Source organism: Ovis aries, chromosome 24, assembly GCF_016772045.2.
Source record: "Ovis aries strain OAR_USU_Benz2616 breed Rambouillet chromosome 24, ARS-UI_Ramb_v3.0, whole genome shotgun sequence".
Taxonomy (NCBI): domain Eukaryota; kingdom Metazoa; phylum Chordata; class Mammalia; order Artiodactyla; family Bovidae; genus Ovis; species Ovis aries.
Window position 1 is genome coordinate 4,699,863 of NC_056077.1, and position 13,463 is coordinate 4,713,325.

Here is a 13,463-nt window from a genome sequence, read left to right on the forward strand (position 1 = left end):
GATGATGCCTGTGCCACATTTAGGGAAATAGGAGCTTAGAAAGGTTAAGTCCCTGCCCAAGACCACGCAGTTTCTAACACCCCCAACCCCCAGCCCACAACACGCCTAGGAATGAGAGGTGACGTCCCAGGAAGTCAGCCCAGGGGTTCTGGCGATACCTGTCTCTGGGCTGTGATCCAGAGGGGGAGAACGCCATTGTCCCACCACTCAGTCTTGTTCTGTGTGGTCTTGAAGGAGTACTTCCAGAGTGTCTCTGTGTTGAACATCATGTTGTGAATGACTCCGTGATCTTCGATCCAGCGACCTTGGGGGTGAATAAAGGAGGGAAGGTATTGGTAAGTTCTATGAATGTTGCTGCCGGGGGTGTCCACGTGTTCTTAAGATGGCCCCTCCCAACATCCTTCCGGTTGGCCTACTTAATCTGAGGGCTGACCCTATGGGCTTCAGACTTGTTTTTCTGAGGTGCAAACGTTGGCAGCCACGAAGGAAGGGTCATTATATCTCAGACCTGCCAGATTGGATCTGCTTCCTGGAACAGACCTCACAGTCCTGGGGGAAGTTGGTGTTGGCTGTGGAAGCTGATGAGGGAGGTGGGAAGCAAGGCACAGGAAGGCCAAGTTCCTCAGGTTGTTCTGTGTCCAGAAGCTAAGTCTGGGAATGGGACATTTCCTGTGGGATGGTTTTCCTCATCGGCTTGTGATGACCTGGAATCTCCAGTGGGCTTGAGTCCAGGCAAACATCCCAGAGTTTCTCCCAGGATTCCCACAGGCTTGGCTGTTTGAGGGAACCAAGGGAATCAGGAAGGATTTAAATTTTTTGGTTTGTTTTAAAAAATTTTCTTTTTGGGGGGCCACATGGCATGTGGGATCTTAGTTTCGTGACCAGGAATTGGACCCATGCCCCCTGCATTGGAAGCACAGAGTCTTAACCACTGAACCACCAGGGAAGTCCCAGGAAGGGTTTCTAGACATGTCAGTAGATGGAGGCAGACTTATTTCTCTCTGCTTAAGGGAGAAAGGCAGGTACTGGGGCATATGAGTAAGCTAGGTTGCTGTTGAACACATAGGGACTGAACCAGATTTGGGGAGAAAACCCTGTGCTGTTACACTGTACCAGGGAAAAGGGGACTGCACGTGAGGGTCAGTCTAAAGGGGAGCTGAAAGGTTCAAGGGGAGAGCTGAGGGTCCATGCCTCTCTCCTCCTGGGACAATGAAGCCTCTGAGTAACCCTGCTGATCGTAAGACAGTGATGATTCCTCCCATGTCCACACTAAGAAGGACAGGCTGTGACTGGGGCTTGTGGTTCTGAGCACAGAGAAGGGAAATGCTCTCTGCTGGGTCAGAGTCACTGCCAGACTGCTGATGGGTAAAGTCCCCCTAGGGTGGCCAAGGCCAAGGCTTTCAATGGGGAAGAAGCAAAACCAGTTGTGGCTTTATTGTTTCTGCCTTGCAGGCAGGCCTGACAGCCAGCCAGGCGTGGGGTCACCAGAAGTAAGTTGTGCTGCTGCCAGGGACTGGGGCCTAGAGGTGTCAAGATTCCTGGTTAGGGATTAGGTCAGACAGTTGACAGGTAAAGAGCATGGACTTCGAATCCATGAGAGCTCAGTTCCCCTCCTGACTTGGCTTCTGAACTTGCTATGTGCTTGTGAAAAAGCCTTGATTTGCATGTGTAACAGGGGTAGGGTCTGTGTGAGGGAATCATGGCACACGTTCACCATTAAGCCAGATCACTTCAGTTCAGTTCAGTCGCTCAGTTGTGTCCGACTCTTTGCAACCCCATGAATCGCAGCACGCCAGGCCTCCCTGTCCATCACCAACTCCCGGAGTTCACTCAGACTCATGTCCATCGAGTCAGTGATGCCATCCAGCCATCTCATCCTTGGTCGTCCCCTTCTCCTTCTGTCCCCAATCCCTCCCAGCATCAGAGTCTTTTCCAATGAGTCAACTCTTCTCATGAGGAGGCCAAAGTACTGGAGTTTCAGCTTTAGCATCATTCTCTCCAAAGAAATCCCAGGTCTGATCTCCTTCAGAATGCCATATACAACACACACTTTTTCCGAGTACTTTGGAAACATTAGCTCATGTGAAGCTCCCAATAGCCCTGCAAGGTAGGAACTATTATATCGCTTTCACTCTTTGCTGGAAATGGAGGCACAGAGTTTGTTCAAGGTCATGTGGCAGAGCTGGGGGTGGAACCTGCGAGGTTTAATTACAACTCCCTGCTCCTCCTACCCCCAGGTAAAATTCACATAAAACACCAGTGGTAAAGAAGCCGGCTGCCAAAGCAGGAGAGATAAGAGACATGAAGTTGATCCCAGGGTCGAATTCCTCCCAGATCAGGAAGATCCCCTGGAGGAGGACATGGCAACCCACTCCAGTATTCTTGCCTGGAGAATCCCATGGACAGAGGAGCCTGGTGGGCTACAATCCATGGGGTCGCAAAGAATCTGACACAACTGAACCGACTTAGCGTCGGCAGCAGTGACATAAAACTGTTAACATTTTAAAGTGACCAATTCTGCAGCATTTAGTGCATTCACGGTGTTGTGCAACCAGGACCTCTTTCTAGTTCTAGTACATTTTCATCACCCCTGAAAGGGACTCTGCCTATTAGCAGTCACTCTGCAGCGCTCCACTCCACACCTCCTGGTGGCCACTAATCTGCTTTCTATCATAGAAATGGACTCATTCAGTCTGTGGTGTTTTGTGTCTGGCTTCTTTCGCTGAGCTTCATGTTTCCTGGCTTCATCCCCACTGTAGCATGGATGTATACTCCAATCCTTTTTATGGCTGCGTAATATTCCATTGTCTGGATAGACCAGAATTTGTTTATTCATCCATCCATCAGTTGGTAGACATTTGAGTTGTTTCCACTTTCTGGCTGCTGTGAATAATGCTGCTATGAACATTCATGTACAAGTATCTGTTTGAGACCCTGCTCTCAATTCTCTTGGGTAAATACATGGGAGTACCATTGCTGGGTCATATGACAACTCTATGTTTAACTTTTTGAGGAACTACCAAGCTATTTTCCACAGTGGCTGCATCATTTTACTGTCCCATTAGCAATGTTCAACACTTGCTGTTTTCCTCTTTTTGATTATGTCCAGCCTAGCTGCTGCTGCTGCTGCTGCTAAGTCGCTTCAGTCGTGTCCGACTGTGCGACCACATAGACGGCAGCCCACCGGGCTCCCCCATCCCTGGGATTCTTCAGGCAAGAATACTGGAGTGGGTGTCCAGCCTAGCAGGTGTGAGTAACTCACTGTGGTTCTGAATTGCATTTCCCGAATGCCTGATGATGTTGAGCTTTGCAGCCTGTGAATACCATGAGTGAGATTATTCTGTTAGGAGCAGGTAGAGGTCGCATGGGCAAGAATCTTTGGAGCCTCACAAATAAATAATGGAAGGCTTCTGAAATCTACCAGGAGCCCTCTTGTTACAGCTTCCTGACGACTGAGCCATGTCATCGCAGCAGACGACATGGAAACACAGACATAGACACCCAGGGAGTTCTCTTTTGCCTTTATTTTTTTAAAAAACCTATAATATCCTGAATCCTGTTCTATGTGACTCTTCACCCAGGAAAGAGCAAATCACGTGGAATTACGAATGCCTACCATTTCACCCATTCTAGTGTTTTTCCACGGTATTGACTACCATCAATGTTCGAATCAACTGAGTTGCTTGTTAAAAACACAGATTCCTTGGTCCCCACTCTAATCCTTGCTGAACATAGAGCTGTGGGTGGGGGCCAGGAGTCTGCATTTTAACAACCTCTCTTGGTGGTTTGCGTGCACACTGACAAGTCGGAACCACTGGTTCAGGGATTGTTAGTCCTTCACACAGGCATGTGGATTTGTTCCAACAGACTGCCCCTTGCTCCAAAATCTGGGTTGACTGTAGCCCCACATCCTCTTCCCTAAGGGACCAGGGAGCCCTCGGATCATTCTGGTATCTGGGGAAATGTGGGGGTGGGGTGTCTAGAGCCACGAGGAGGACATGGGAGGAGGGACTGCAGGAAGTCAGTGCAGGAGATGCAAGAGACGTGGGTTGATCCCTGGGTCCGGAAGATTTCCCTGGAGGAGAGCCCAGCAATCCGCTTCAGTATTCTTGCCTGGAAAATCCCATGGACAGAGGAACCTGGCGGGCTAGGGTCCACAGAGTCGGACACGACTGAAGCGACTTAGCATGCACACACACACACTGCAGGCACAGAAACTTGTCTCCTCCTACACCCTACAAATTCTGGCTTCCATGCCCTGGAACATCAGTTAAGTAGGCTAACCAATCATAGCATCCATTTCCCCCTCAAAATGATATTACCTGAGTTTCAAACAACTAACCTAAAATGAGCTCAGGGAGGATGACCCTTCCATTCTGTGGCATGGCTCATTCCAAGTAATTGTACAAAGGGAATCAGCTCTGCAGTGGTTGGGTTATTCCCTCCCTGACACTTAAAGGCAACCCAACCAGTGGCTGGGGACCACTCATCACCCAGCGGAGGTTTCCATTGCCCTGTAGGTTCCTCCTTCTCGCTGCTCAAGCCTCTTTACCCTGGTCAAAGGCCAATTATGGAACGTGAGCAAAAGAAGACGGAGGAGAGGGGAAGCTAGGAAACACGCGGCTGCCAGGAGCAGCCACCCCGGTTTTACTTGAATTGCATTTTCTCTGCTTTATACTCTGGGGCTTCCCGGGTGTCGCAGTTGAAAAGAATCCACCTGCTAATGCAGGAGACACAGAGACGCAGGTTCAATCCCTGGATTGGGAAGATCTCCTGGAGTAGGAAATGGCAACCTGCTCCAGTATTCTGCCTGGAGACTCCTATGGGCAGAGGAGTCTGGCGGGCTACAGTCCATGGGGTCGCAGCGTTGGACATGACTGAGCGACCGAGCACGCACACTCTCTGGAGACAATCGGGAGGGCCTGGCTGGGAATACTGCGTGAAGGCAGCAAACGCCGTTGTCTGTGCCTAGACTTCCAGAGCCTGCTGGTTTCCCACGATGCTGCACGAGTGGAGTGTGTGTGCGTGGGGAGCGGATGGCTGGGCTTGTGAGCCCTTGATCTCTCTCCAGACCTCAGTTTTCCTGTCTGTAGAACGAGCGGGGTTAATGGTTTCCAAGGGCCTTCCAGGCTCCATCATTCTGAGAGTCTGTCATCGCTGTCATTTCAGTGTCTGGCGAGGAAGGTAATTATGCAAGTGAAACAGGAAGTAGGATGAGCTCTTCTAGTGAATGGGATTCCTGCTGCTTGCTAATTACACTCTAATTAGGGTACAGTGCAGACTCCCACACTGTATCCGTTGCGGCAGGGTGCAGCTAAGTCACCCAGCTGAGCGTTTCAGGTCTCAGAGTGAACCCAGCTACCTTCAACTCCTTCGCCTGGTTCTCAGGGACTGATGTGTATTTATTTCTCAAATATGGCTTAGGAAACCAGAGTTGAAGTCTATCCCTTCTTTTCTCCCCTTCTCAGATATTTTGAACCAAGTACTGTGGTTGACTGTCTCATGGTATTTATACTCTAGGGGGCGGGAGAGAGTTAAAAATAGAATGTGTTCTGGGTGCTTCTAATACTCACAGCTATTTTTTTTTCTTGGAATTCCTCTACTAATAGGCCCTGCTAACAGACATGTCAAGGTATTCCGTGTTTGCCCCAAGTCTCCTCCCTTTGTTCAGTTGGTTGGCCAGAAACCCAATTCTCTCTTTCTTAAAATTTGAACCAAAAGACACAGTAACGAATCAGCTGGTGGTAGGCTCTGCTGTCTCCCACGATGAACCAGGAGTGAAAAGAGAAAGGTGGTCACAAGTGAGGGAAGCAGAGACAAGAAAGCCCAAGAGGCAGATGAGAGACCACAGGGCTTCTGAGAGCCAGAGGAGGAAGTTTGGTTTCTGTAACTGCAGTTTCTGTTTCCCGGTTGCCTCTAATTTGGTTCCCATGATCAAAAGTTTGCCCATGAAGAGCCTCGCCTTGCGGTCCTTTCCCTTGTGCTAGTATGAATGGATTTCTGTTTCTTACAGCTGTTACTCCCTGATGTGGTTGAGAGTAGGGCTGTGCCTCATTCATTTTGGTGTCTCCCTGGCACAAAGCGTAGACCTTTGCCCACAGTAGGCAGTCAACAAATGTTTGTTGGATTTAATTGAACAAATTCCCTCCCACCCTCTGCCCCAATCATAGACGGCCAGTACTAACTGAACAAGTAGGAAGCAGACCTTGATTTAGTCCAAACTCAATTTGGGAAAAAAATTACTGTAGTGGGATGAAAATAAGCCTATAAAGAATAGTTAAAATCATTAAATAAACCTATAAAATAAACCTTTAGTGGAATTAAAATGCATAACTTAATATATTCAATGAGAGCATCTCACTGCCCCCCAGGGGGCTTCCCAGGTGGCGCTAGTGGTGAAGAACCCTCCTGCCAATGCAGGAGACATAAGAGACGTGAGTTCAATCCCTGGGTCAGGAAAATCCCCTGGAGGAGGGCATGGCAACCCACTCCAGTATTCTTGCCTGGAGAATCCCCTGGACAGAGGAGCCTGGCAGGCTACAGTTGCAAAGAGTCGGACACAGCTGTAGGGATTCATCATACACGCATGCCCCCAAACATTTGCTCAATTCCTACCATAAATTTTCAGGTGCAACAGTAACTATCTGCCAATAGATTGTATGGGCATAGACACACTTTGTCATGCATTCATTTATTTAACGATATTTTAAGGACCTACTGGGCTTCCCTGGATAGCTCAGTTGGTAAAGAATCTGCCTACAATGTAGGAGACCCCGGTTTGATTCCTGGGTAGGGGAGATCTCCTGGAGAAGGGATAGGCTACCCACTCCAGTATTCTTGGGCTTCCCTTGTGGCTCGGCTGGTAAAGAATCCGCCTGCAATGTGGGAGACCTGGGTTGGGAAGATCCCTTGGAGAAGGGAAAGGCTACCCGCTCCAGTGTTCTGGCCTGGAGAATTCCATGGACTGTATAGTCCATGAGGTTGCGTAGAGTCGTACATGACTGAGCGACTTTCACTTTAAGGACCTACTGTGTGTCAGTCAGTAATTCCTTTGAACCAACCTACCATATTAAGCTATAAACATATCTTCATTTTCCTCCCGATTTGTGGGGTCCAGTACTTCATTAAGTTCACATTCCCCAAACCAAAGAAGAAAGGTCTTCTTAACCAGCTGATATGAAATCAATGAGGAAGAACAGCCTTTAAATGAAGTCAATCAACCACCTTAAATCAACTCATGCTCCAGTCTGGAGCAGACAAGCTCAGTCAGACCTACAGCCAAGACCCTGGTGGATAAACAACCCGCAGTGGGGCTCAAAACTACACTCAACCGAAGTCTACACACTCAGAGTGCCACATGGATGATCCACTGGACCTGTAATAAAATTGCTGGGGACAAGAACAGGTGGCTCAGTGTACCATTCAAAATTTTAAACCTCTTCAACTCATGCTGCAGTCATGAGGCTTGACCCCAGCAGGGCACTCCACAAGGGCAGCCCTTTTTCTGGACGGGGAAGTAAGACCCTAGCGTCCATTTTAGTAAACTGCTCTTTCTCATGTGTAAGTGCAGATGAAAAGTGCTGACTGCTTCTTCTTTGGCATTGCTTTTTAATTATGACCATCAATAAATCATTCTATCCCTGAACAGGACTTGAGAATGGCCCGAAGGCAGAGGCACGATTCCTCAGTAACTAGGCCAGCAGAGAACAGCTTTCTCACCCCCCACCTCTTCCTTTCATCCTCTGTCAGAAACAGAAACATTCTCTCTTCAAGAAGCTGGCAGTGGACAGCCGCACTTGCATTCCGTCTGGGAACCCTGTTAGCACCCAGTTCTACCCTTGGCCTGCCTTACCGGCCACTGTCACAGAAATGGGATCTGTCCTCTGTTTTGCATTTTTTCTCAATTCATTTTCCCTTCATACTGGTGGAGTGGCCTGAATGGTCCCCCCCCCCCCAACTCTTCCTCAAGGATACGTCCATATTCTTATTCTCAGAACCTAGGCGTGCTGCCTTATTTGGGAACAGGGTTTTTGCAGATGTAATTCAGTTCAGGATTTTGAGATGAGGAGATTCAAAAAACTGAGATCATGGCATCTGGCCCCATCACTTCATGGCAAATAGATATGTAAAGAGTGGCAAGAATGGCAGATTTTCTTTTCTTGGGCTCCAAAATCACTGTGGATGGTGAACTGCAGCCACAAAATTAAAAAGATGCATGCTCCTTGAAAGGGAAGCTATGACAAACCTAGACAGCATATCAGAAAGCAGAGATATTACTTTGTCAGTAAAGGTCTGTATAGTCAAATCTATGGTTTTTCCAGTAGTCACGTACAGATGGGAGAGTTGGACCATAAAGAAGGCTGAGCACCAAAAAGTTGATGCTTTCAAATTGTGCTGGAGAAGACTCTTGAGAGTCCCTTGGAGAGCAAAGAGCTCAAATTAGCCAATTCTAAAGGAAATCAACCCTGAATATTCATTGAAAGGACTGATGCTGAAGCTACAATACTTTGGCCACCTAATGGGAAGAGCCAACTCACTGGAAAAGACCCTGGTGCTGGGAGAGATTGAGGGCAGGAGGAGAAGGGGACAACAGAGGATGAGATGGTTGGAGGGCATCACTGATTCAGTGGACTTGAGTTTGAGCAAACTCTGGGAGATAGCCAAGGACAGGGAAGACTGCATGGTACAGTCCATGGTGTTGAAAAGAGTTGGGCAGGACTTAGCGACTGAACAACAAAAACAACCTGCATAGGCTCTAAATGCAAGAGCAAGTGTCCTTATGAGAGGCAGAAGAGAAGAAGGCACAGATAGAAGAGGAGGAAGCAATGTGACCACAGAGGCAGAGACTGGAGTGATGTGGCCACACACCAGGAGTGCAGGCAGCCAGTAGAAGTGGAAGAGGCGAGGAAGCCTTCTCCTTCAGAGCCTCTGGAGAGGGCCTGGCCCGTTGGCACCCTGATTTTGGACTTCTGGCTTCCAGACTTTCTGTTGCTTTAAGCAACCCAGTTTACAGTTCTTTGTTACAGCAGCCGCAGGTAACCAATGCACCTGAGTCCTCAGTCTCAAGTGGTCCCAGCTTCTTCTCTCACTCAAGGCCTTGGGATCCCGAGCAGTCATGATTTTTTGCTTCACTGCTCTGGTGTTTTGGGTTATCCCTTCGGGCTCAGATGGTAAAGCATCTGCCTGCAATGCAGGAGACCTGAGTTCAATTCCTGGGTCTGGAAGATCCCCTGGAGAAGGAAATGGCAATCAACTCCAGCACTCTTGCCTGGAAAATCCCATGGACGGATGAGCCTGATAGGCTACAGTCCATGGGGTCGCAAAGAGTTGGACATGACTGAGCGACTTCACTTCCTCTGTGTGATGCATGGATCTGCGGCACTGGGAGCATCTAGGAGCTTGTTGTTGTGTAGTTGCTAAGTCATGTCTGACTCTTTGCGACTCCAGGGGCTGTAGCCTGCCCGGCTCCTCTGACCATGGGATTTCCCAGGCAAGAGTACTGGAGTGGGTTGCCGTTTACTTCTCTGGGGAGTCTTCTTGACCCAGGGATTGAACCTGTGTCTCCTGAACTGGCAGGTGTGTTCTTTACCACTGAGCCACCTGGGAAGCACAGATGATTCATATACACGTTCAAATTTGAGAAGCTCTAGTAGGATAAACTGTATGGTGACAATCAGATCTCTTCTCTACCTGTAAGGATTCTAGTTTCTTCATGTCAAATCTGTTAAATATGAAGTGGAAGCTTTGTAGCTACAAACCAAATGCTTAGGATAGAATGGCATGCCAATGTGTCATGCATGCAGTGACTTGATGTCTGAAACTTGCTTTAAAAGATTCAAGGAAGGAAAGAAGGAAGGAGGAAAGACAGGGCCTTGGGTGGGGACAGTGGAGGACAGGTGAGGCGGAATGTGGACACATTTTTGCAGCTCGGTGCTGGGTACACAGAGCTTCATTGTGAGATTCTCTCTACTTTTTCTGCAAGTTGGAAATTTCCGCAATGAAAAGTTAGGAAATGCCTTGTTTTCCCAGCCATCCTTTATCTTTAGTTTTTTCCCCATGAGTCCCACTTTTATCCTCTTGTGGAAATGCCTGGTGTTGGAGGGACAGCTTTTCTATCTCAGTCTGTGGTTTTCTTTGCTTTGCGTCTTCATGTTTGTGGGTTTTGTTGGCTTTCAGGACGTTTTCGTCAGACTGTTGTTTCCAGGGGAGCAGGATGGGAGCTGATGACGGTTTACGGCATCATCTGACTGGGTTTCCAGCAACATCTGCTGGGCTTGTGTTGTTACCGGCAGCAGGAATTTGATTTCCTTTCTCTTTCCCTACCTCTCCTACCTCTTTCATTCGGTCTTTTTTGTCCACTGGCTACAGTGTCACGTATATGACCTTCAGGTCTCTGATTTACATGTGATTTGCATATTACACTTCTAGTTCAGGGGTTCTCAATGAGGGGGTGGTTTTACCTCCTAAGGAACATCAGGCACTAGGAGAGGGATGCTGCTGGAATCTAGTGACTAGAGGCCAGGGATGCTGCTAAACCCTCTACAATGCACAGGACAGGCCACCCCTCAAGACAAACAGTGATCTAGCCTCAAATATCAATAGCAGGACAATGAGAAGCCCTGATCAAGTCTTAAAGATCATCCAAGTGGGGACTTTCCTGGTGATCTAGTGGTTAAGATTCTGTACTACCAATGCAGGGCGCCTGGGTTCAATCCCTGTGCAGAGAACTACATGCCTCAGCAAAGACTTGGCACACCAAAAAAAAAAAAAAAAAAAAAAAAAAGAAATCATCCAAGTGCCTTTGGCCATACTTTTTTGCTTTGCCCCATGAAGGAGAGGTGGACTCACGATTGACTGCGTATCAATGAGGAATATTTACTCATAGGTTGATTTTGGGATAGAATGTGATTGCTCATTTGTGCAAGTGGTGCCTTGCACACTTCCAGGGGGCACCGTCCATATAATATTAATGAAAACAACCCCCTCAAAATTGTGCAGCACAGAGTCCACAAAGCCATAAGTGGTTGCTCCAGTTTTGGGGTTGCCCTGGTGCTTCTGGGACTGAGAGAGACTTTTTATTCTGGCTGCCAGAGGCCCTAAGAATGCTGTTGAGTGTCCTTTCAAGAAAAGAGGAAATGTGGAACTCACGTGCTTTATTCTAGACCTTCATTCCCTGGTGGTTTAGATGGTAAAGAAACTGCCTGCAATGCAGGGGACCTGGGTTCAGTCCTTGGGTCAGGAAGATCCCCTGGAGAAGGGAATGGCTGCCCACTCCAGTATTCTTTCCTGGAGAATTCCATGAACAGAGGAGTCTGGCGGGCTAATGTCTATGGGGTCGCAAAGAGTTATCCATGACTGAGAGACTAACACTTCCCACTTTTTCACTTTCATCTCATTATAGAGCATCTTCTTTCACCCCCAGGCCATATCCATTTGACTAGATCTAAAATTGTCAGATTACAGTATTGTGGCTTTCATCTGAAATGTGGTGGTGTTAGCTTCTTATTTTCAGTCAGTTCCTTGGGGGAGGAAATGCATGCTTTCATAAGACTTCCTATCCACCCACTATTTGCTTGGCGGGATTTCCTTGGTTTCAGCAGCATAACTTAATCTTGCTGGTCCTCAATCACTTTGCAATAAAAACTGAGATTGCAGAAAATGTTCATTGTCATTACCAGTGATGGAGCAGTAAGTACAGGCTTCTGGAGAGAGAGAGGGAATTGTGTGATTTAAACTAGCGAAATGAGCTGCTTGCCCCCAGAGAATGGCTTTTCATTTCAGCACGGTCTGAGGGAAACTATGACAGAGTTCAGGGACACAGAGGGACAGAGCTGGGAGGTGTGGTCACTGAATCCACTGGGCACTCCTGCCCTGTGGACAGACCCATGGACGGAGTTGGGATTTCTTGGGACTCGGTCTTGGGTCACTGACTGCAACCCCACATCCCCACACCACGGGGCCCAGGCTGGGTGGTACATCCCTGAGGTTCATGCCAGTCCTTCTTCCGTTGCTTCTCCGATGACAGTCCGTGACTTTCCACCTGGGACCCATTAGTCCCCCATGGGTGACATGGTTTGCGTCAGGCTTGCCATTCCCCACCCTGACCTGGGTGTGGGCACGTGCTTAGCACCATTCCATCCCCCTGGCCACAGAGATTGGTTCTGAGAAGCAAACCGGTGCCGGGAGAGTCGATCTTGGGAATATGGCTTTGAACTGTGCTCCTCAAAAAAGATATTTTGGAGTCCTAAACCTCAGAGCTTCAAAATGTGACCTTATTTGGAAACGGTCATTGCAGAGGTGAGGTCATTAGAGAGGAGGGTATGTCCCTAGTCCAAGTGACTGGTGTCCTAATAAGACAGCCACATGAAGACAGAGACGTAGGAAGAACTCCACGGGCTGGATGGAGGGCTGGAGGGGTGTAACTACAAGTCCAGGAATGCCAAAGATCATGGGAAAACCATGAGAAGCTTGGAGGAGACAGAGGATTCCTACAGCTTTCAGAGAGTATCGCTCTTGATCGTTGTTCAGTTGCGAAGTTGTGTCTGACTCTCTGCGACCCTATGGGCTGCAGCATGCCTGTCCTTCACTATCACCCAGTTTGCTCAAATTCATGTTCATTGAGTTGGTGATGCTATATCTAACCACCTCATCTGCAGCCGTCCCCCTTCTGTTTTTGCCTTCAAACTTTCCCAGCATCAGGGTCGTTCCCAGTGAGCTGGCTCTTTGCATCAGGTGGCCAAAATATTGGAGCTTCAGCTCAGCATCAGTCCTTCCAGTCAATATCCAGGGTTGATTTCCTTTAGGATGGACTGGCTTGATCTCCTAGCAGACCAAGGGACTCTCAAGTCTTCTCCAGCACCATAGTTTGAAAGCATCAATTCTTTGGCTCTCAGTCTTCTTTATGGTCCAACTCTCATGTATGTACAAGACTACTGGAAACAAACCATAGCTTTATTATTCTACTGACTCCTTAATTTCAAACTTCTGGCCTCTAGAGCCATGAAGCAATAAGTTTCTGTTGTTTTAAGCCACATGGCTTGGTGGTGCTTTTTTATGACAGCCCTAGGAGATTAGTATATGTACTTTCAAATTAGATGTCTTCCTCCTCCTCCTTCTTCAGAATCACCATCATCACCATCACTTTTGTCTAAGCAACAGAGAGGGTCTCCTGTGGATGTGGAGACTGTGATATGGGGTAGTCCGGCCTCCACAGTCAGTCAGTGTGCCCTTTGGCATTAGGGATTAGACTATAATTCTGGGGCTTTCTGGGGCTCCATGCTGGGGCACCATCCCCTATTACCTGTCACCTTTCCACAAAGACCGATGCTTCCCCCACCCCCCACCAGTTGTTTGAGTCCCAACCATGACCTACTCATGACAGGGAGAATTAAGATGGCCTCGGGATTGATGCCCCAGATATACACGCTTGTAGAATTCCCTTCCCTTGCTCATGGGTGGGACTT

At 48.2% G+C, this 13,463-nt stretch overlaps 1 protein-coding gene across 1 annotated transcript in view; it reads right to left on the bottom strand.

Moving 5' to 3' along the window:
• The window catches only part of LOC101105047 (ectonucleotide pyrophosphatase/phosphodiesterase family member 7-like), a 36,706-nt gene that overhangs the window by 16,667 nt on the left and 6,576 nt on the right, over positions 1-13,463 (bottom strand). The window contains exon 2 of the mRNA XM_015103812.3: positions 159-304. Within this exon, the coding sequence (XP_014959298.3) occupies positions 159-304 (146 nt within the window). The remainder of the gene's footprint in view (positions 1-158; positions 305-13,463) is intronic.